Below are 18794 nucleotides of genomic sequence, written 5' to 3'. Positions count from 1 at the left end.
CAGAATGACTATAGGTTAGCCTACACCTTGTTCCACTTTCTGAGACCTGTTTTTTTCATGAACAGGACTACAAAAACAGAGAAAGTATACAGTATGATCTCACAAAATGACATGTAGAAAAACCATTCTCTTCTTCCTCATATCTATTTTATTCCAAAATTCAAAATCTGTTAATTTTCTAGTGTATTGCCCATTATTTGCACATAGCCATCACACATTTCTTGCTAAAATAGCAGATACACTTTCCGAAGAAGGGCATAATGTGACATTTCTTGCTCCGATTATAGTTCAAAAATATGAAAATTTCAAATATCTAAAGCATACTACTGATATAATCTATATTCAACCCGATGAAGAATTGAAGAAACTTGGCGAAATAATGGGATCTGCTGGATTTTCTAAATATTGGACCGAGGAGCCAAGTGTGTTCTCGATGATTCCTTCAATAAAATTGTTTCAAAAAATGTTTCATAAAATATATGAAAATTTAAGAGCCGACTTATCTATTCTAGATTCTCTGAAAGATAGAAAGTTTGATGCAATGATCTACGAAGTTTTGGCATTTAATGCTATCGGTAAATTATTTTTAAACCATCAGAAAGTCATATGCATATTTTAAAGCAATTCAACAATATCTGGGAATCAAAACTCTGTATCCAACATTTTCCGTCACACATGGAATGGTATTAAGTAAATCAATTGGAGAACCAGCATCTCCTGCTACTCTTTCAAGCTAGTTTTTATAAATTGCAGCAAAATTTAATTGTTATTGTTTTCAGGTGCATTATCTCCATACGGCGAAAAAATGAATTTTCAAGAAAGATTGATGAACACTGTATGTGCTTTTATCTATCAAGTTTTTATGAAGCCCCCAAAAATGATTTCATACTCACATCCATACTATGAAATTGATCTAAAGGTAAATTTAATTTTTTGCTTTTTAATTGTATTTTTGTCAGGAAGCTGAATCCAAAGCGAGTTTTGTATTTCTAAACTCAAATCCTTATTTGGATTTCCCTCGTCCGATGCTCACTAAAACAGTTTTGATTGGTGGAATTTCAGTAAATACATCTCAAATTAGAGAAGAAAGACTATCAGATGAATATCACAATATTCTAAACATAAGAGTGAAAACAGTTTTAATCTCTTTTGGATCAATCATGCTTTCAACAGACATGCCAGATAGATACAAGTAATTGTGATTTATTCAGAAAAACAATAAAATTATAATTTTCAGATCAATTATTGTTAAAGTGATTGAAGAATTTCCAAATGTAACATTTATTTGGAAATACGAGTCCGATGAACTAGATTTTGCAAACAATCTCAAAAACTTGCACTTTTTCAAATGGATTCCTCAGACGGCACTTTTAGGTAAGAACTACAAAAAGTTGCGCTGTCAGTTTTACCGCTCCTTGCACAAATTTTTGAGCCAAATTGCTTAAAAGTACTACTCGGAAGCTGTTACCAGATCTCTCTGCACATACTCTGATCGATGCCTACCAAAGACCTGACAAAAGTTTGATCAAGGTCAGCCTGTCCATCGCAGATTTTAAATTCAACCAATCACAGTTAGTAGTGATAGAGTGTTAAGAACACCCTTTTTTAATTTTTTTTACCGCAGATTTTGCGAGAATAGTGTGCGATTCTCTAACACTACTAAAGTTGGTTGAAGAGTTCGATGTCACACTTAGGGCAGGTCGCGTTTGGAATATTGCTAGTTTTTCTGCCGCAACTGTATTAAAAATCATTCAAACTTGAACAATATGAGCAAAATTAATCGAACATTTTTTCAAATGAAAAATTTTCAGCCGATTCTCGTCTTTCTGCATTTATCACTCATGCTGGATTGGGAAGTATAAATGAATTGAGTTACATGGGTAAACCTGCAATTCTTGTTCCAATTTTTGCGGATCAACTGAGAAATGCAAAAATGTTGGTTAGACATAATGGATCTATTTCACTCGAAAAACAAGATTTGGGAAATTTTGAAAAATTGCGCGTGTCGTTAGCCAAAATTTTAAAAGACAACAGGTAATATAAAACAGGTTAAAAGTGCATCTGATTTTCCCTTTTAAGTTTTCAAGAGAATGCAGAAATCTTGGCAAGACAACTCAACAATCAACCCATTTCTCCCCGTGAACTTCTCATAAAACATGCAACATTTGGTGCAGAGTTCGGAGAGCTCCCTTCTTTGGATCCGTATTCACGACAAATGTCGTTTTTTTCTCTCAATATGATTGACATTTTCCTGTTTTTAGGTGTATTTTTGGCTATTCTAGTTTATTTTCTGTTCACTTTTTTACGACTATTACTTAACTTGCTTCTAAAGAAAAAAGCGGTTGAAAAATCACAAGAAAATAGAAAAACGAAGTAAATATAAATGAACTTCATTATGGACTGCGAGAAAATGTAGAAAATGAGAAATTAATTATTATTATACTACTTTTCTCGTTATTAAAATATAATAAATGCAGTTGAATCCCATTTTATACAATTTGTTTTCTTTAAAATAATAGTTTCTTTCTCAATCGTTCAAGAACTTTCAAGTTAGGCAAGGACACGGTAGTCACGAGCGAAGAACATTCTGGAATAAAAAAGAAACATTTTTAAAAGAGAACACTTGACCATTATGACAAACCTGTAAACACCTGCAGCAATAAATGCCCCAATTATCGGACCAATGTAATAAATCCAATGATAGTTCCAGTACATATATTGTGCATCAAGATGCTCAGGCTTCAAGAACACTTGTCCCATAATATTTGGTCCAAAAGAACGAGCAGGATTCATTGAAGCTCCAGAGATAGCTCCAGCAGCAAGAATTTCAATTATCAACGAAAATCCAATAGCCAATGGAGCCAATCTATTTTTATCAGTATCCACTGCACAAAGAAGAACTGTTTGTACAAGAATATAAGTTGTCACAATTTCAGCAGTTAGTCCCTACAAAAAACCAGTTTTGTTACTATTCCCATATTCTATTTCCACAATTGTTTTTTGTTCGTTTTACCTCTTGCCAGTTGTAACCTTTTCCACACAGGGTGGCGCCAGCGCTAATGACATTATACATTTTATAAGGGAGTGAAATCTGAAATTAGATGTATGAATCACATTTCAAATTTGTAGTGTAATAAATTACCCGAACAAGGAGGGCACCGAAGACACTTCCAAGTAGTTGAGAGACCACATAGCAGACGGCATGAATTGGGCTGATACGTCCAACAAGAGCAATTCCAAAAGTTACTGCAGGATTGATATGAGCTCCACTGACTCCTCCAAAAGTTGCCGCAAGTACAAAAATAGCTACTCCATGGGCGAAAGCTGCATGAAGTACTCCATCATGGAGGAACACTCCTGCTGCTTGCATTGATCCTGAGAACATTCATGAGTAGAGTTTGTATGAGAAATTTAGATAAACTTATTTCCCGTTGCATCATTCATCAGTAAAAATGATAATTTTATACATAATTGAAACACCAAAACATCTAGGATCCCAAAATATTCCCAAGTATTTCCTCAGAAGTTATGTATCTAGAATAATAAGATGACTCACCAATATAAACAAATAGTAATACTGCAATAAACTCAGCTGCGCATTTAGAATAAATTGTGTAGTCCTTCTCATCTTCAACCATTTTCGGAACAATATCTGAACTGTTTTTCTGAAAAATAAAAAGTAACTAATGAAAATAAAGTTTGACAAGAGAATAAGTATCCATGGGGAGGGGGGTGCATATGAAAAAGTCCGTCCAATTATCCAGATCTCAAACACTTTTTTGATGGAAAATTGACGAGAACAGATCACGGGATCTGGGAAAAAAAGTTGTCGGTTTTGAAATTTTAACCAAAAACCACAATGTTTTGGTAAAAATAGGCGTATTTCAAAACAACTTTAGGTAAAAATTGCTCAATGCTTCTTACTTGAAGCCCAATTCACCGTGAAATAGACGTTTCCGGTAATTTTTCTTTTGGTTCTCAAAAAAGAACCACAACTCGTGTGGTTTTTGAAAAGAAAACAGAAAATAGAAACGATTTGTTAGTTCTTTTTACTTATGAATTATAAAATGAAAAAGCGAGTGTGTATGGAATACGTCTAAAACTTTGGAAGTCATAAATGATGAGAACGTCATGAATGGATTGAAGAAGACGATTTGAAGACACCTCCTACCATTTTATACCGGTCGTTCGATTTTTCAATTTTCATTTTTGAAGATGGCTAGAAGAGAAATCAAGAGTGACCACCGCGAAGTGTTTTTGCAAAGAAAGTTAAACACTTTTTGAACCACGCTTGTTATGGTTCTAGAACTTTGATTCCATGTTCTGAATTTTTTAGCGTTTTGAAAACCAAAAATCTAATAAAACCATTTTAAACTTGATTTTTTAAAAATTCAGATATTTTGTACATTTGAAAAGTTATCGAATATCAGATGGGAAAAATAAAGTGCTTCAAATTAAAAAATTGTGATTACTGGTGATTTAGAATCTACTTAAATGATCTAGCTTGAAGCTCGTACGTGACAAAAATTTATTAGCTGACTTTTTCCAACTTTAAGAACTACAATGAAAAGAAAAAAGTTCAGTTAACAAAAATTATATTCAATATTTTAATTTGTGTACATGCTACAATAAAAATGAAAGCTTAGAATCATAGAAACATATATTTTTGTATTAAAAAAAACATACATTTGATATAGTTTCGTCAACAAAAAACATTGACACTTTGTTTGGATTTTCTTGGATTTGTCGCGGGCGGCTAAAAGTGATGAAAACGGAAATAGTCTTTAGGAACAAACGTGAAAGTTGTTTCACCAGATAAAAAACTAGGTTAGGTTGCTAATTAGTTACCACCATATTCTCTCCAACTTTCTTTTAATCTGAATTATCGCGTATTTGTCTAATTATGTGCAAAAAGAGAAACGAGGATGTAGTTTTAGTTTTGACCCACTTGCATAAAAACGGGTTGCTATGGCTTTTCACTGGTCAAAATGAGAGGTGGACACTCACTTTTTAAAACTGAATTTTGTTTAGTGGTCCTTTCTGCGATGGGAAATTCAGTGGTTTTATGAGCCCGTCGGAGCAGAATGAGAAGAAAAACCACGCGCTTTATATGCATTAAAGGGGGAAGTGTCAGGAAAGGTGAATTAGTTATTTTTGAGCTAACCTAACAAGGAAAGGAAGTCAATCTAGTATCGGACTTTAAATTGAGACGCATGTCATTTGAAAGCTTATGTTTAGACTAGATCACCACAAAAATTTTAGCGGCGGAACTCAACTCTGAACCCCTGAAAGAGCCATCTGAAAGTGCTCCAGTGCATTTTTTTGCTGAATTCTAGGTCAAGTAAAAGTAAGGTATGACATGATCGCTAATACATTGTGGTGTAGTGAAGAACTTTCATTGAAACCTATATTAGAGAAACTGTCAAATGTTTTCAAATTCAAATTTCAATTTTGAATGTATCCTAAAAATATTTGCTTACCAAATTTTCCATTGTAGAATTAAATGGATCTGAGTTTAAAATAACATCAGAAGCACTTCGAACCATTGGAGAAGGAATATTTTCAGAATCAGGATAAACTGGACAAACCTCCATTTTGAAATAAGAATAGAACTTTGAAAAAATAAATGTAATGTTTTTCCCAATGACCTATAGAAACTATTTTCGGGTAAATGTAAGGAGGAACGGAGATAAATTAGATTGAGAGTAATCGACTTGTTTTCACCTCCAGCACCTGATTTTTTGTCATGAACTGTACATAGAGAAAATTATAGAAAAGTGACCACTGTAATACATTATGAAAATATAAAAAACGTTACCTGCTCAAAGTCGGGTTTCCTGTTCATTTCTCCTCGATATTTTCCGAATGTTTTCAGTTCAAATACATCGGCGCCATAAAGACCCCCGCTGTTGACTTTTATGACCATCTTTCAAGTTTTGATGAGTACTATCAGAAGCTTTCTGGAAAATGCTTACAGAATAAAAAAAGGAATGATGTCGAGAAATGTAAATATATATCTTTGTATGTGAGAAAGTACAGTAGTCAGCATACAAAAGTACTTTTCCAGAATCGTGAGAGCCAAATAAAAATATAGCCGTGTCTCAGTCTCAGACTTTTTGATAGTTTTCGGTAGAAAAAGTTTCATAACTTTGTTGACTTTTAATATTTTTCAGACAAAATATTTGCCTTGGCAATCATTTTATTTGCAAATATGATTATAAAAATTGATAAAAGCAAAGGTCAAATAAGGGTCAAATAGAACTGAAAAAGAGTGTTGTTAAAGCTGACATGAAAATTTAATTTTAAAAAATTGTGGACGGTTTTTTGAAAGTTGAAGAATAGTATTTGTGATCAACAAAAGTAATATTATTTGAAGTCCGAAACCAAAAAATCAAAACAAATATAAGTCGCCATAGGTGCAGCTATGTAAACTTGTAGTTTTCCGTATAGAAACGCCAAATGTGTCTGAAAATAATGTATCCGCATGTCGTAGTTTATAATTTTCTTCAAAACGTACAACAAATGTTGTGATCGTTTTATGGAAAGGCTTATCAAACTCACAGAAAATTCACATCTAGTTTTGCTTTCCTTTTTCATCTCTGAAAAAGATAATATTAATGTAAATGACTGACAACACTGATAGAGAAAACACTGTACAGTAGGAAAACATCTATACTCTTTTCATTCCGTGATTATTTTCACTCGGGAATCGCTCGCCCACTATGGGGGAGTCTACGCAAGGACAACGCAAGGACAAGGACAACATTCTAATGGAATGGAAACAATTGCCCGACTGCACCAATTCTAGTACAAGCGAACAATGATAACTTTTGTATTCTGTATTCCTTCACGTCTCCCAGCGAGCGTAATAAATTATTATTATTATTATTAAGATACGGTAACTATGCAGCTGCTAAAATGCTTTGAATACTCATTATCACCTTTTTTGGGACCACAGATGTACCTTTTTATGGTAACCGACACATGGATCACACAGTCGTATTATAGATTCACACCTCTTACCATCAAAAGATACCGTCTTATGGGCGGTGTCTCTGTTGTGCCCGTCATCGAAATGCGTCTCATACAAAATCTGTTTTACAGTTTTTACATGATTTTGATACTAGACGCATTTGATGGCTTATTTTTCAGAAATTAGTAGGAATACATTATTTGAAAAGTCGAACATTAAACATTTGAACGATGAATCTTCTATTTATACTCTTTCAGCTACGGTAATGGGCGGAAGCCGTAAAATATCAGGCACCTGCAGATGCTTTGCTCAATTGCAAAATGAATAAAGTAGGATTATGAAGAATATGTGTATACGGTAACTATAAAGTACGTGAACATGCAAAAATAATTTGTTTGAAAATAAATAAAACATAAAATGGCTAACTTCGTGGTCATTTCTTTGTTTATAACTCCATCGTGGCAGTGAGAATGTGGTGTTTTTTATTTCTATTAATTTCATACATTTCCCTTGTTTCAAATGTAAGTTTTCAAAAGATTTGTGAAATTAAATTTTTAAGTTTAAGGCAATCTTGAATCCCTGCGAAGTTCTGGACAAAACTAAAACAGATTTGTCATTTGTAACTGTTCTTTTCATTAATTTGGAATACACCCCATTCGTAGCTCCAAAAGTGGCGAAGAATCAAAGCATCCAAGACATTTTCGAATCTTTGAATAATCAACACTTTCACTTATTCAAATTTAATTATTTACCACAAGTCATAGAGACTTTTATGAAATGTTACGGAAGAGACAGCGGACTTCAAATTGAAAGTTTATCGTTTGAGAAACAATTAAGTGTAATGCAAAAATGTAATTTGAAAACACGTGGCATTAATCGTGAGCTTATATTATATTTCATTAATTTAAAGTAACTTTTTAGAAGCTCTACTTCGTGGGAAAGTTATCAGAGTATTTGAATCTCTGGAATTTCTGACTACTTGTGGACCTCATCAACTGGATCCGCTGCTTTTGAGTATTAGTTCGGGTAATATATCATTTTTAGTAGATTTATTAAAATAATTCATTTCAGAATCCACGGCTTTGGTTCGTCAGAAGATTGGACTTTGCCACCATCATGATTGTAAACTTTTGAAACTTTTTGGATTCGATGCAATTCCGTTCACAACTGAATCTTTGTTTTATGGTGTGTGAGAAAACAAGAGAAGTTCTGAAAGTTTTAGGTTTTCATGGGTTTTAGAATTTAACTATTCTAAACATATTTTTTGAAACTCTCAGTTTAATTACTTGAAACTATCAGTTTAATTACCACAGCGGATATTACAGATTTTCCGCAAATTTTAAGACAGCTTGCCAAATTGTCAATTTGCCCAATATTTTATTAATATATTTTTAAAACACGGAACACAAATTTAATTTTTTGAGTTCTATTTTTGTTTTATCTCAATAAAGTCCAGTTTTGCAGTTTAAATATAAAAAATTTGAAAACAAAAGAAGCAAGTGAAAAGTATTGTTTGTCTAGATGCACACAACTCGTATTCTCAAATTTACATTTTCAGAAAAATTGGAGACAATTGTGGACAGTTTTGCATCTTTGAGTTCAGCATTTCTCAATATCTCCGATGGAATTGAGCCGAAGTATATGTACTTTTCATCGGTTCCGACCAGTTATACCCCGATTTGGCCATCTCTTGTAGCAGTTTTTGTAGTTCTCATATTCTTTGTCATGGGGCTCATTCTCTGTTGTTGTGGCCTTTTCATGTTTGGATTGGTAGAGGAGGGTGAGAATGGGCGTGGCTCACTGTACCGTAATCTTCCGTTGCTTTAGATTTCCAGAAACGAAACGAAGAAAATGAGTGGTTGGAAGCAAATCGTAGGCGAGAAGAGTATTTGATTAATGCACATGAAGATCCAATTGAAATTCCGAACCTTCATAATCAGGATAACTCAAGATCATCAGAATCGGATGTGAGTTTCATTTTTATTTAAAAAAAAAACTTTGTATTGGAAATTGCATTACTGTTCGAATTATTTTTTATAGACTTTTATACTAGTTTTTCCAGATGCTTCCACATACAGCCAAGAGTCACAACAGCATGGTGAGCTCCACTTCAAGTACCGCTGTTGTTACTGACAGAACTCAAATGTCCGAAACTGTAAGTTTTAAATGTAATTCAAGAACTTCAGATTTGTATTTCAGATTTCAGGAACCACTTATACGGCCAAATCCGAAACACAACTAGAAACTGCAAATGAATAGAACTAGTTAAAATGTTTTTATTGAAACGAAGAGTTCCCGTATTCAAAATTTTGTATTTTTATTTTCTCCAGACTATATATTGTTCACCGAGACTGTTGTATTCCGCCGAACTTTTCTTCGAGTTGGGAACCGTCGGAGGAGAGCATTATTAGCCACTGCTGACATTTGAGCTGAAAAAAAAAGAGTTTAACCGATAAAGAATAATAAATACAGGAATGAAGCATTGGGTTATATTAAAATAAAAATTGGATTTAGTGATTGTGGGGTAGGAAAAGCCGAAGGGTGATGAAAAAAGCTAAAAATAATTATATAAACGTTTACAAAATTAAATTGGGTGTTACCTCGTCAAATCACAATATCAGGGACTTCTGAAAACTTGTTTTTTTTTGAATTAGTAAAGTATATTCACTAATAGTAAGTGTTTACACAGTCTAATGATTTTATTCCAAAAATTAAAAAAAAAGGATTTCTGACCTTGTTGAATTTGTTGATCCTCGATTGCTCTTTGCTGTGCCGTTGCAAATTTCTCAACGATCATAGAAATTGGAAACGCCAAAACTATAATTCCGCAAATTGATGTAGAAGTTGCCACGAGTTTTCCAACTGAAAAGTGATAACTACGGATGATTACATTTGAAATTATTAGTAACTTACGAGTTGTTACTGGTTTTGCATCTCCATATCCTACCGTAGCCATTGTGACCCTGTAATTCATCCGAACATAAGAATATCCAATGGACTCTCAAGGTAATTATCACTTACACACACCACCAACAGCCGGCGGGGATACTGTAGAAATCTGTATGTGGTTCGTCTTTCTCAAGATAGTACATAATTGTTGAGAAGAATACAATTCCTGTGATCAAAAACATGCTCAGCATGCTCAATTCTGTGATTGATGACTGAAGTGTGTGTCCGAATGTCTGAAATCCTTTGTTGTTTTTATTATTAATTTTGTTGTGACTTTCTTTTTTACTGATATTAAATTTCTCTTTGATTCACATTCGGGTTTCTATCAGTGGGATTATATTTCCTACCATATTTACCAAGTACAACTCAATTTTTCAGCATATTTTAAACATAAAACAATTATTACCTGCAGACTTGTACTGTATCTGGCCAATTTGAAAACCCTGGCCATACGTAGAACTCGAAGAACTCGAACAACCAACATTGCACCTGAAATCTCGATTGTTTTTTTTCTGAAAGCCCAACGTCCTTTTCCACTCTATGTCATGCTTGTTTAATTGTTAGTCATCTCAATTAGTAAAAGATGTGTTAAAAATCGTTTCCACCAACAAACTCTACATATTTCCTGTTGGTGTCTTACCTAGAAAAGGCCAACCGGATGTTATACCTGGAATGGTTTATCACATGCCAATCAATGCATTCTATTTTCTACTTATTTTTTCAGTTCATACGAGCAATTTTTTATGCCAACAAACCTGTAAATTCTTTAAGTCGGGACTCTACTCCAAATAGTGGGAGACAGATTTCCAAATAAAATGGAAGAATTGTAGAGAGATCAATAATGTTGAGAGTTTTTTTCACGAATTGTCGCTTCCGTGGATATATTGTAAATCTGAAATTTGATTTCTTTAGATTTATTATGGAATACTCCCTGACCTGACTAAATATTCAAATGTGAACCACCCAATACATATGTATTCTAAAATGGTAAGTGGAAGATTCGGAGAGTCGGTAGGTTTATACACAAAATCCTTGAGCAGCTCATTGGGCGCCACGTCATCGTCGTTTCCAAATTTATTTCCTAAAATGAATAAATGACTTTAGTAGGAAGATAACTAATAACTCACCATAATCATTCGGTCGACTCCTGACATGCATAACATGATAAGTTGCTGCATTAGACGAGTCTGCCTGAAACTCTGGCATTGAGCCAAGAATAAGACCAACGACTGATGCAAAAACAAAAAACACAGATAGCAAAGCAAATACGGCAGCGAATACAGATGATTGAGGATCCTCCAAGAATTTCCACATTGCGAGACGTGGTCCTGCGAAACACGCTCCATCGAAATCTGTGACATAGTCGTCTTCATTGAATGACGTTCCACGTGAAAGTTTACGAACATGATGCTCACTGGGGATTTGGCAGCAGGTTGAGAGCTAAATAACATTAATTGTATTTCCTCTTTGTTCTGATCAAAATATTAGACAAATGATTTTGTTTTTTGTTTCATGTTCTTGAATTAATTTCGTCTTATTCTCTCACTGCTTTTGAAGTATACCTCACCTGATCTGGTTTTATCTTCCAGTACTCTAATTCCTCCTTAAATCTTTCGACACAAACATTTTGTGGTTTATGTAAGCTTCCTGTCACAAAAAAATCCATAACATGGTCAGTCAATTTGGCATTTCTTTCCAGATAGTACTCTCCGGTTTTAGAATCAAACCCATCCACCATTTTTAACCTAAAACAAAAAAATCAAAATTAATTCAATTTATTTTAATTGAACAACCTTTCTTCGTGACTTGAATCAAGTAATTCATGCATTCTTGTCCATTCAGATGTATAGAGTTCCGCACGAACGTAATACGATTTTCCACCAACATTAAGCCTCATGTAAGTATCGGCATTGGACCCTGCAATATATTTCCATGAAATAAAAGAAAAGTTCCCACGAATTCAATGAAAATCAAACCGGAATCATGTGTGATCGTCGTGCTCCTTGATTCACCAATTGGAGGAGGCCGAAAAGCAACTCTTCTCTCCATACTTGCTGCTTGAACAGCAGCGTTTTCCTCGGCTTGGAGACGCTACAAATTGTTAAAACATTATTAAAAAGATGTAGAGTGATTTGATCTTAAAGTTTTTTTTTTGTTTTTTTCGGATTTTCACCAAAGTCTAACATTTAAAACTTGAAAGTTAGACAGAAAAATCTGAAAATACAAAAATCCAAAAATATACGATTAATTATGAATTATAGTAAACTTGATCGAATAAAAACGTTTTTAGAATTTTAATTTTTACAAAATCACCATTTCACTAAAAAGTTGTACAAACCAAAATTTAATAAACCAAAATTACCTGCTGTTTTGCAATTTTCGCGACATTTAAATTAGATTTGGAAACACTTGAAAACATTATCAGCTTATCATTTATAGGCAATAGCCGAGCAATATAAAACTCTACGAGTGAATTCAAAACGAGTGAGAATCGTTAACTCGTCGCGCTCGTGTCATCGGATATTTTCCAAGAAGACACGCGCTTAGAGTGGAAAAATCGAATAGAATTCCCACATTAGAACATATTTGAGAAATATCAGAGATTTTGGTTAAAAGGAAGCCAATTTCCGAATCAGATTATGCTCATACTTTAAAATTCAAGAGAGTCTTTTTTTCTTGTTGTACAAACATCAAACCACAACTTGTGTTTTCTCGCTTTTTATGGCAGTGTTCTCACATCCATTATAGCATTTTAGTATCAAGTTTCAAGATATTTGCGATTTTAACACCAGAAACAGAAAAACGAAAAAAAGTTTTTTGAATCCAAAAATAGGAAATGAACAAGTGAAGAATCTTTTTGAGAACCTATGACACAACAAGGAAAAGAAGAAGAAAAGGTGTTATTTTGGCCTCGGGGCCCATAAGCCATTCCCTATTCTAAATTTGATTTCTTGCTCATCTTTTGAGCATTATGGCATCGTCTGCATAGAGAGTGACGTCATATGAATAGATTCCAGAAATTGCAGAAGCCTTACCTTTAGTCTTACCATATTTCTAAAGCTTGAATAGCTACTGGTCGCAAAAAAAAGACGCAGAAGAAAGAAAAAGTCAAAATGTGAAAGAATCTTCGTTTTCTTTTCGATTTAGATTCAATAAAGTGTGCCTCTTCTCACGAACAAAACTCTATTGTGAAGCTATCACGGGGTGGAGTTTCGTATCAAAAGACTCTAATCCTTGGAGAAAAAGAATATGAACAGAAGAGACAGAAAAAGGTTTCAAAAGGGAATCTCTGATCGTTTTGTGCAAACAGGAAATGAGTCGCCTCCCCACTTTTTTGTGTCAGATTGAATTTCGAAGCTTACGAATTTGTTCAAACTTTCAGAAATCACAAAAAAGCTAATATTATACTTGTTTTCAAAGCATAAGTTTATTTTCCTGAATAAACTTACAAAAAATTCCATAATAGACAAGACATGATTCGTTATTCAAATAACACCAGTAACGATCAGTTCCTATAATTTGTCACAGGATTGGGTTTTTTGAATATTTTTTTTCCGAAGGAAAAATTGTTTTCAGTAATAAATTCAAATTTTTGGGCTATATTTGTAATCACGTTTTCCGAATTCTTTTTGTCGATTTTAGTAAATTAGTTATTTATAACATTATATTAATTGCAACATTATTTAACTTACTGTTTCTTTAAACGTTTGCATACGTAATTTTGCATGCTCAATTTTGTTAGATTCCTTTGAAGCAATACTATGAAGCATTTTGATGTTTTTTTTTGTGAAAAAACTTATTTGTGAAAAGCGTAAGAAAACTGCCGAAACTTAAGGAAACCTCTAGAGAATCAGTTAAAATAGAAAACATATGTTTTCGCAAGACAAAATTTGTGATCCAATAAATTTTAAATATCCGTTTTTGTTTGTTATTGTATTAAATTAGGTTATTATTTTAAACTATTCACATTGACAAAAACTAAAAAAGTTGTTAACTCTGGAACAATTTTGTTTTGATCTATTGAATTGAACTTATTGAACTTGATAATGTAATTTTTATCTAGGTCAAGCACAGAAGACAAACAGGAATACATTCAAAGTTAAGGAATATTATTTGCTTCGAAGATTGGTATTTTGTATGTTTGCGTGTTTTAATTATCGAAAATTATTTTTTGTGCATAGATTCCAAATTTTATTTGCATTATACTACAAAAATTGAAATCTTGAATCTAAATGTTACCTAACAGAAAAAAAACAATTTAGAAAAAACTTGAAATACCTACAATATTAATTTGGTTGAAAGATAAAAAACTATTTTGTGCCGAATATCTCAAGTAACCAAATATCTCAAGTAGCTGATTTTTTAAAAATAAATATATTTTGTTTACCTTTCCATAATGGGGTTCTTGAATCCCACATTCAGCCAAATAATCAAGATCAAGTGTTGATATATGTGATAGATTTGGTGAGGATTCACCGGGAATATGAAAGCTTTCAGGGGCTGATAATGAATGACGATAATAATTTTGATATCGAGATCTCACCTGTGAGGCACACGTCCTTTTCAGACGGTACGACAACATTGTTTTCTCAACGGAATTTCCAAAAAAAAAGGAACTCTTTGTGATATGTGTTGCTGTGGGAGATGAAGTCGTCGCCGTGAGAGCTGCTGAGACAAAAGGAGACGCAGAGATGATCGAGTGATAAGAAGAGAAAAAGGATCTGCTGTGAGCGATTATAAAAAGTAAAGAATGAGTAAGATTGGTAGACGCAGATACGAATTGTTGTGTTACGTGTATATATGCAGAGCTAGAAAAACTAGAACGAGTGAGTGATAAGGAACAAAAAAGAATGAAGAGAAGATGAAAAGAAGTGAAAAGGTGTGAATGCATGTTTTTGTTGGAAAATTCGGAAAAGTTGATCATTTTCTTGAAGCCAAATAATTGGAATCAGACAACAAATGAACTGGAAATTGGAACAAATTTTTTTGTTATTTCAATGTGAAACAAGTTGTGAGCTCTAATGAGGGAGAAAATAATATTATAAAAACATAATAATCTGCTAATTCAGCATATCTTATAACAATTTTTAAATGGTTTACAAATTGTTATAATTAAATGAGATATAAACAGATTGTAATTGAATAATTCTGAAAATCTCAAAAACTAAAACATAACTTTCATATTTGAAAAAAAATTCTTTCGAACATTACTGAAATTCAAGTTACATTTATCGAAAAAATTTATCCTTTTTCTCGTTAAAAACTCAATGAATCTCAAGTAAAAAAATTGTTGAGATACATTTGAAACTCTTAAATAGAGAATTACTGATAAATTATTCAATTGAGAAATTATGAAACCGGAAGAAGAATGGGAAATGCTACTTGATTTTTTCCTTCTTTGAAACAGAAAAAACAAAATTACCAAACTATTTTGTTTTGTGAAACAAAAAATAATAAAACGGTGTGAGATCAAAATATTCCCAATGTGTCAATTAGGTAAATGAGCAAACAAATGCTAAAGTTATGGAGAAAAAACAAAAGCCTCAAATAATTGAAAGTTTTCAATTTTAATGCAGTATCCTCCTCACAAGGAAAGGAAGTCAATCTAGTATCGGACTTTAAATTGAGACGTATGTCATTTGAAAGCTTATGTTTAGACTAGATCACCACAAAAATTTCAGCGGCGGAACTCAACTCTGAACCCCTGAAATCGCCTTCTGAAAATTTTTCTCTGCGCCCTCCTAGTTTTCAATACTATTTCGTACTTATTCATTTTACTTATACAAAAAATGATTTTCAATCTTTATAAAATGATTACAAACATTGAAAACAATAAAAAACAACGGTTGATGGCCGAATGGTAAACGCTTGGAATAATGAAGTAAAGGTCTCGTGTTCGATTCTTTCAGTGGGAATAATTTTTTTTCTTCAATTTTTAAAAACTGCAATCGGGCCCTTTGTAAAAAATTGTAAAATTTTGTAACAATGCTCAATTCGAAGAAATATGTAGCTTTTTGCATGCCCGGATACAAAAAAATAGTTTTGGAATTTTTTCAAAAAAAAATTTTTTGACCAAAAATTTTGTGTCCAATGGATCGAAAAAATTTCAGATTTTTTTCAAAAAAATAAAAAATTCCAAAAAGCTCCCACATTGTTTGTTAGACCCTAAAAACCCCCAAAAACAATTTCTAATCTCTCAGAACCCCTTTTAAGGCCATTTACTTGACATAGAAGCCAGCGAAAAAATGCACTGGAGCACTTTCAGATGGCGATTTCAGGGGTTCAGAGTTGAGTTCCGCCGCTGAAATTTTTGTGGTGATCTAGTCTAAACATAAGCTTTCAAATGACATACGTCTCAATTTAAAGTCCGATACTAGATTGACTTCCTTTCCTTGTCAGCTAAACATTTAAAATTTCATAATTTGCAACCACTGTTTTTGAAATTATTTCATATGAAGCTTTCATCTTCATTAAGTTAGACTTAAACTCGAAGACCTAGAATGAAAGCTCATGAAGGATTCCACGTTTCTTGGTCACTCAAGGAATGTTTTCTGAATTTTCAGAATGACATCAAAACTTGTAAATAATAATATTATTCATTTTTATATTTATTGGAAAGAAGGGGCAAAAAAATTATTAAAATCTTCATGAAATGAGCTGGATAGAACTACAATAAGGTCAGCTGAAGAAGTACAAAATGACAGAAAATATTGAGTGTAAAACATAGAAAAGCGAAAAGAAGAGTGGGCTGAAAAAGTGTTCATAGATTGTAAAGCAATACACAAGCAATTTGCCGCTGGCGAGAAGATGAAAAAGAAGAAAAAACGAAGACGTCCCTTAATTGTACCTAGATACAAAATGAATATTTCACTGAATCACGAGAGATTATTCATCTGTTTTCCCTTACTTTTTGATCACTGATCAAAATAATTAAACAAATAATGAAGGGAAGAACATAAGGAATTCAAAAATATCTATAACGTCATTTCAATGAACGAAATTTCATTCCAAAATAAATAAATAAAAATTATTTTTGAAACAATTTTGCCTGACTACAAAAAAATTCATTTAATTTTGCAACAAAGCGGAGAATCCTGCAAGTTGTATTGATTTCTGAATACAAACTAGAGTTTTTAAAATTTTATGGACTAAGAAATGCAGAAAAAACTCTCATTGCTTTAGTGAGTAAGTTATGATCAGCTCCAAAAATGATAATAAAGATGAATGATCAATTTTAAAAAACAAAATTTTATTTTTTTTATTTTTCAAGATAGTTTTCCGTAAACAATCATAAAATTGAACTTTTATTTAACAAAAAATAGAGGCTAGAAAGCAATTAAACCTTTTCTGGCTGAAAAAAATCTCATTAAAAAATAAAAGAGGACTCATTTCTTATAGAAAAAATTAATGCAAAATTTTTAATTTATTATTAACTTCACAACTAATGCTACCTTCGATTCAAAATTTGAAAACTAAATCTTATTTCACAGAAAAATCTTTCAAGAACTTTGCAAACTTCAATTAAAACTTTTTTGCAAAAGTGAGTTTGCACCCATCTCATTTTAATAAAAAATTGTTCATTAAACATCTATTGGAAAATGTTGGAAGAGATGAAAGATATATAAATATCCACCCTTAGGCCAAAGGATGACTGCACTCGGGAAATGAAATAATCACTGATTAGCTTCTTATGTAGTATGTACGGGAACGACGTTGAAAAATTTTAAAGTCTGATAAGCAGATATACAAATTGATATCATAACTGATTTCTTTCCAATTTCAAGAAAATCATCAATTTTTGAAATTTTTGTTGACATGTGAATTTGTAATATATTCTCTACATTATGTGCTGTATCAGTTCAATACTTTGTAGTGGGCAAATTATTACCTTTTCAATTGTTTTTATTATAAGGAACACATTATAAAATTAAAAATTAATGAACAAACAACTTAAAATTATTTAATTTTGTTTTACACTAAAATTTTCATCTGGAACCTTTATTAATTCCCAAAAAATTTTCTACGACGACTTGGAAAGCGAAGCTCAAAAAACGATTTTCTCAACAAAAAAAACGATTTTCTCAAATAAACATTTTATCATGTACGTGGCCGATATTTTTAAGTTCTTAAAATACTCACCGATTAGATTAGATATTAATTTAAAGTAATGTTTTCATTAAAAAACTATAAAGTTTTACATTGGTTGTACAACCTTCAAACATTTCTTATTTTGAAAAGTAATCAAGCTTTCTTCTGAATTCTTGAGTTGATACTTTTTCTAATTTGAACAGTCCTTTCACCAAAAGTTTAAAGTTTCTTGTTTTTAAAAATATATTATTTTAAAAAAGCTTACTCCAAATTGAACAATTTTTCTAATTTGACGAAACGAATTTTGACGACGAGCTGACCGACGACTTCTTGCGTGCATTTTTCTTGCTTTAGGATTTTGAATGCTGGAAATTTCAGTATACAAGTTTTAGAGTTTCGGATAGGTAGGAAAGAATGCAAAATAAAATACTGAGGTGTTGAACGATTGAAAACGAGAAAGCGTCGAGTGTTTTCAAGTAGGTAATCCTATTAATTTCTTCTTTAAATTCTCCATTTCTCATTTGATATTTCTCGAACCTCTTCTTTTTTTCACTTTACAGAGTGAAATGTCATCTGATGTGCCAAGTCTAAAAATTGAAAATTCATGGGAGACAGAGCACAAAAAAAAAACAAGAACGTCTTCAGAGAATAATATATTCAAACGTCCTTCTATATTTCCGCCCTTTTTTTCAACACCTCGATTCAAATTCTGTGTTGACTTGGATTCGTTTTGCTTCATTTTACACAGGATGTGCTCGCTGAGCAACAGAAAATATGGAAAAAT

At 32.4% G+C, this 18794-nt stretch overlaps 5 protein-coding genes and 4 non-coding genes across 19 annotated transcripts; 4 read left to right on the top strand and 5 right to left on the bottom strand.

Annotated features, from left to right (window-relative positions):
- Positions 1–106: 106 nt before the first annotated feature.
- On the top strand, positions 107–2377 carry ugt-35 (glucuronosyltransferase; the record flags this gene model as incomplete). The annotated part of the gene is made up of 7 exons (NM_001028523.1): positions 107–575; positions 622–732; positions 780–919; positions 960–1192; positions 1238–1374; positions 1812–2034; positions 2080–2377. 7 exons carry the CDS (start codon positions 107–109, stop codon positions 2375–2377), a joined length of 1611 nt encoding a protein of 536 aa, NP_001023694.1.
- On the bottom strand, positions 2375–5926 carry aqp-6 (Aquaporin; the record flags this gene model as incomplete). 3 transcript variants are annotated; one of them, NM_001269316.4, is made up of 6 exons in its annotated part: positions 2380–2587; positions 2642–2946; positions 3014–3091; positions 3143–3375; positions 3557–3665; positions 5819–5926. In NM_001269316.4, the coding sequence occupies 6 exons, from the start codon at positions 5924–5926 to the stop codon at positions 2551–2553; spliced, it is 870 nt and encodes a 289-aa protein (NP_001256245.1). In that variant the 3' UTR covers positions 2380–2550. The 3 variants fall into 3 exon arrangements, with proteins under 3 accessions (NP_001256248.1, NP_001256245.1, NP_001256246.1); NM_001269317.4 differs by lacking the exon at positions 5819–5926 and adding an exon at positions 5481–5621; NM_001269319.3 differs by lacking the exon at positions 5819–5926 and having other exon boundaries at positions 2375–2587; positions 3557–3638.
- C32C4.10 lies at positions 5599–5796 on the top strand. The gene has a single exon (NR_069319.1). It is a non-coding gene; the product is annotated as an Unclassified non-coding RNA C32C4.10 (non-coding RNA).
- Positions 5927–6257: 331 nt separating the features above from the next.
- Positions 6258–6811, bottom strand: C32C4.16 (uncharacterized protein). The gene is made up of 2 exons (NM_001392597.1): positions 6562–6811; positions 6258–6465 (listed from the first exon to the last, which is right to left on the bottom strand). The coding sequence occupies exons 1-2, from the start codon at positions 6595–6597 to the stop codon at positions 6367–6369; spliced, it is 135 nt and encodes a 44-aa protein (NP_001379530.1). The 5' UTR covers positions 6598–6811; the 3' UTR covers positions 6258–6366.
- A 256-nt stretch (positions 6812–7067) lies between these two features.
- Positions 7068–7140, bottom strand: lsy-6. The gene has a single exon (NR_002394.2). It is a non-coding gene; the product is annotated as a pre-microRNA lsy-6 (primary transcript).
- Positions 7141–7228: 88 nt separating this feature from the next.
- mdss-1 (Recep_L_domain domain-containing protein) lies at positions 7229–9465 on the top strand. Of its 2 annotated transcripts, none has more exons than NM_001269313.3 (8): positions 7229–7494; positions 7539–7851; positions 7895–7999; positions 8045–8158; positions 8532–8753; positions 8801–8940; positions 9036–9128; positions 9180–9465. In NM_001269313.3, exons 1-8 carry the CDS (start codon positions 7444–7446, stop codon positions 9213–9215), a joined length of 1074 nt encoding a protein of 357 aa, NP_001256242.1. In that variant the 5' UTR covers positions 7229–7443; the 3' UTR covers positions 9216–9465. The 2 variants fall into 2 exon arrangements, with proteins under 2 accessions (NP_001256242.1, NP_001256241.1); NM_001269312.4 differs by having other exon boundaries at positions 7419–7494; positions 9173–9292.
- kvs-2 (BTB domain-containing protein) lies at positions 9237–18350 on the bottom strand (the record flags this gene model as incomplete). Of its 8 annotated transcripts, NM_001129399.3 has the most annotated exons (13): positions 9305–9402; positions 9707–9835; positions 9887–9936; positions 9995–10155; positions 10329–10411; positions 10563–10589; positions 10678–10814; positions 10859–11003; positions 11050–11362; positions 11490–11667; positions 11716–11839; positions 11899–12013; positions 12285–12341. In NM_001129399.3, the coding sequence occupies 13 exons, from the start codon at positions 12339–12341 to the stop codon at positions 9305–9307; spliced, it is 1617 nt and encodes a 538-aa protein (NP_001122871.1). The 8 variants fall into 8 exon arrangements, with proteins under 8 accessions (NP_505725.3, NP_001256238.1, NP_001256239.1 ...); NM_073324.6 differs by lacking the exon at positions 10563–10589 and having other exon boundaries at positions 9237–9402; positions 12285–12461; NM_001269309.4 differs by lacking the exons at positions 10563–10589; positions 12285–12341 and adding an exon at positions 12958–13072 and having other exon boundaries at positions 9243–9402.
- Positions 12638–12759, top strand: C32C4.15. Its single transcript, NR_069317.1, has one exon. It is a non-coding gene; the product is annotated as an Unclassified non-coding RNA C32C4.15 (non-coding RNA).
- Positions 16699–16781, bottom strand: C32C4.14. Its single transcript, NR_069316.1, has one exon. It is a non-coding gene; the product is annotated as an Unclassified non-coding RNA C32C4.14 (non-coding RNA).
- Positions 18351–18794: the final 444 nt, after the last annotated feature.

The sequence above is a fragment of the Caenorhabditis elegans genome, chromosome V (genome assembly GCF_000002985.6).
Source record: "Caenorhabditis elegans chromosome V".
NCBI classification, from domain to species: Eukaryota; Metazoa; Nematoda; class Chromadorea; order Rhabditida; family Rhabditidae; genus Caenorhabditis; species Caenorhabditis elegans.
This window is presented reverse-complemented; position numbering and strand designations above follow the sequence as displayed.

Excerpts from the sequence above, each read along its gene's own strand:
- C32C4.16 (NM_001392597.1), bottom strand. The coding sequence starts at position 6,597 with ATGAAAAAGGAAAGCAAAACTAGATGTGAATTTTCT. Across the intron at positions 6,466-6,561 it reads AAACTAGATGTGAATTTTCT|ACACATTTGGCGTTTCTATA; the intron begins GTGAGTTTGATA and ends CATTATTTTCAG.
- mdss-1 (NM_001269312.4), top strand. The coding sequence starts at position 7,444 with ATGTGGTGTTTTTTATTTCTATTAATTTCATACATTTCCCTTGTTTCA. Across the intron at positions 8,159-8,531 it reads AACTGAATCTTTGTTTTATG|AAAAATTGGAGACAATTGTG; the intron begins GTGTGTGAGAAA and ends TTACATTTTCAG. Across the intron at positions 8,754-8,800 it reads GTTTGGATTGGTAGAGGAGG|ATTTCCAGAAACGAAACGAA; the intron begins GTGAGAATGGGC and ends CCGTTGCTTTAG.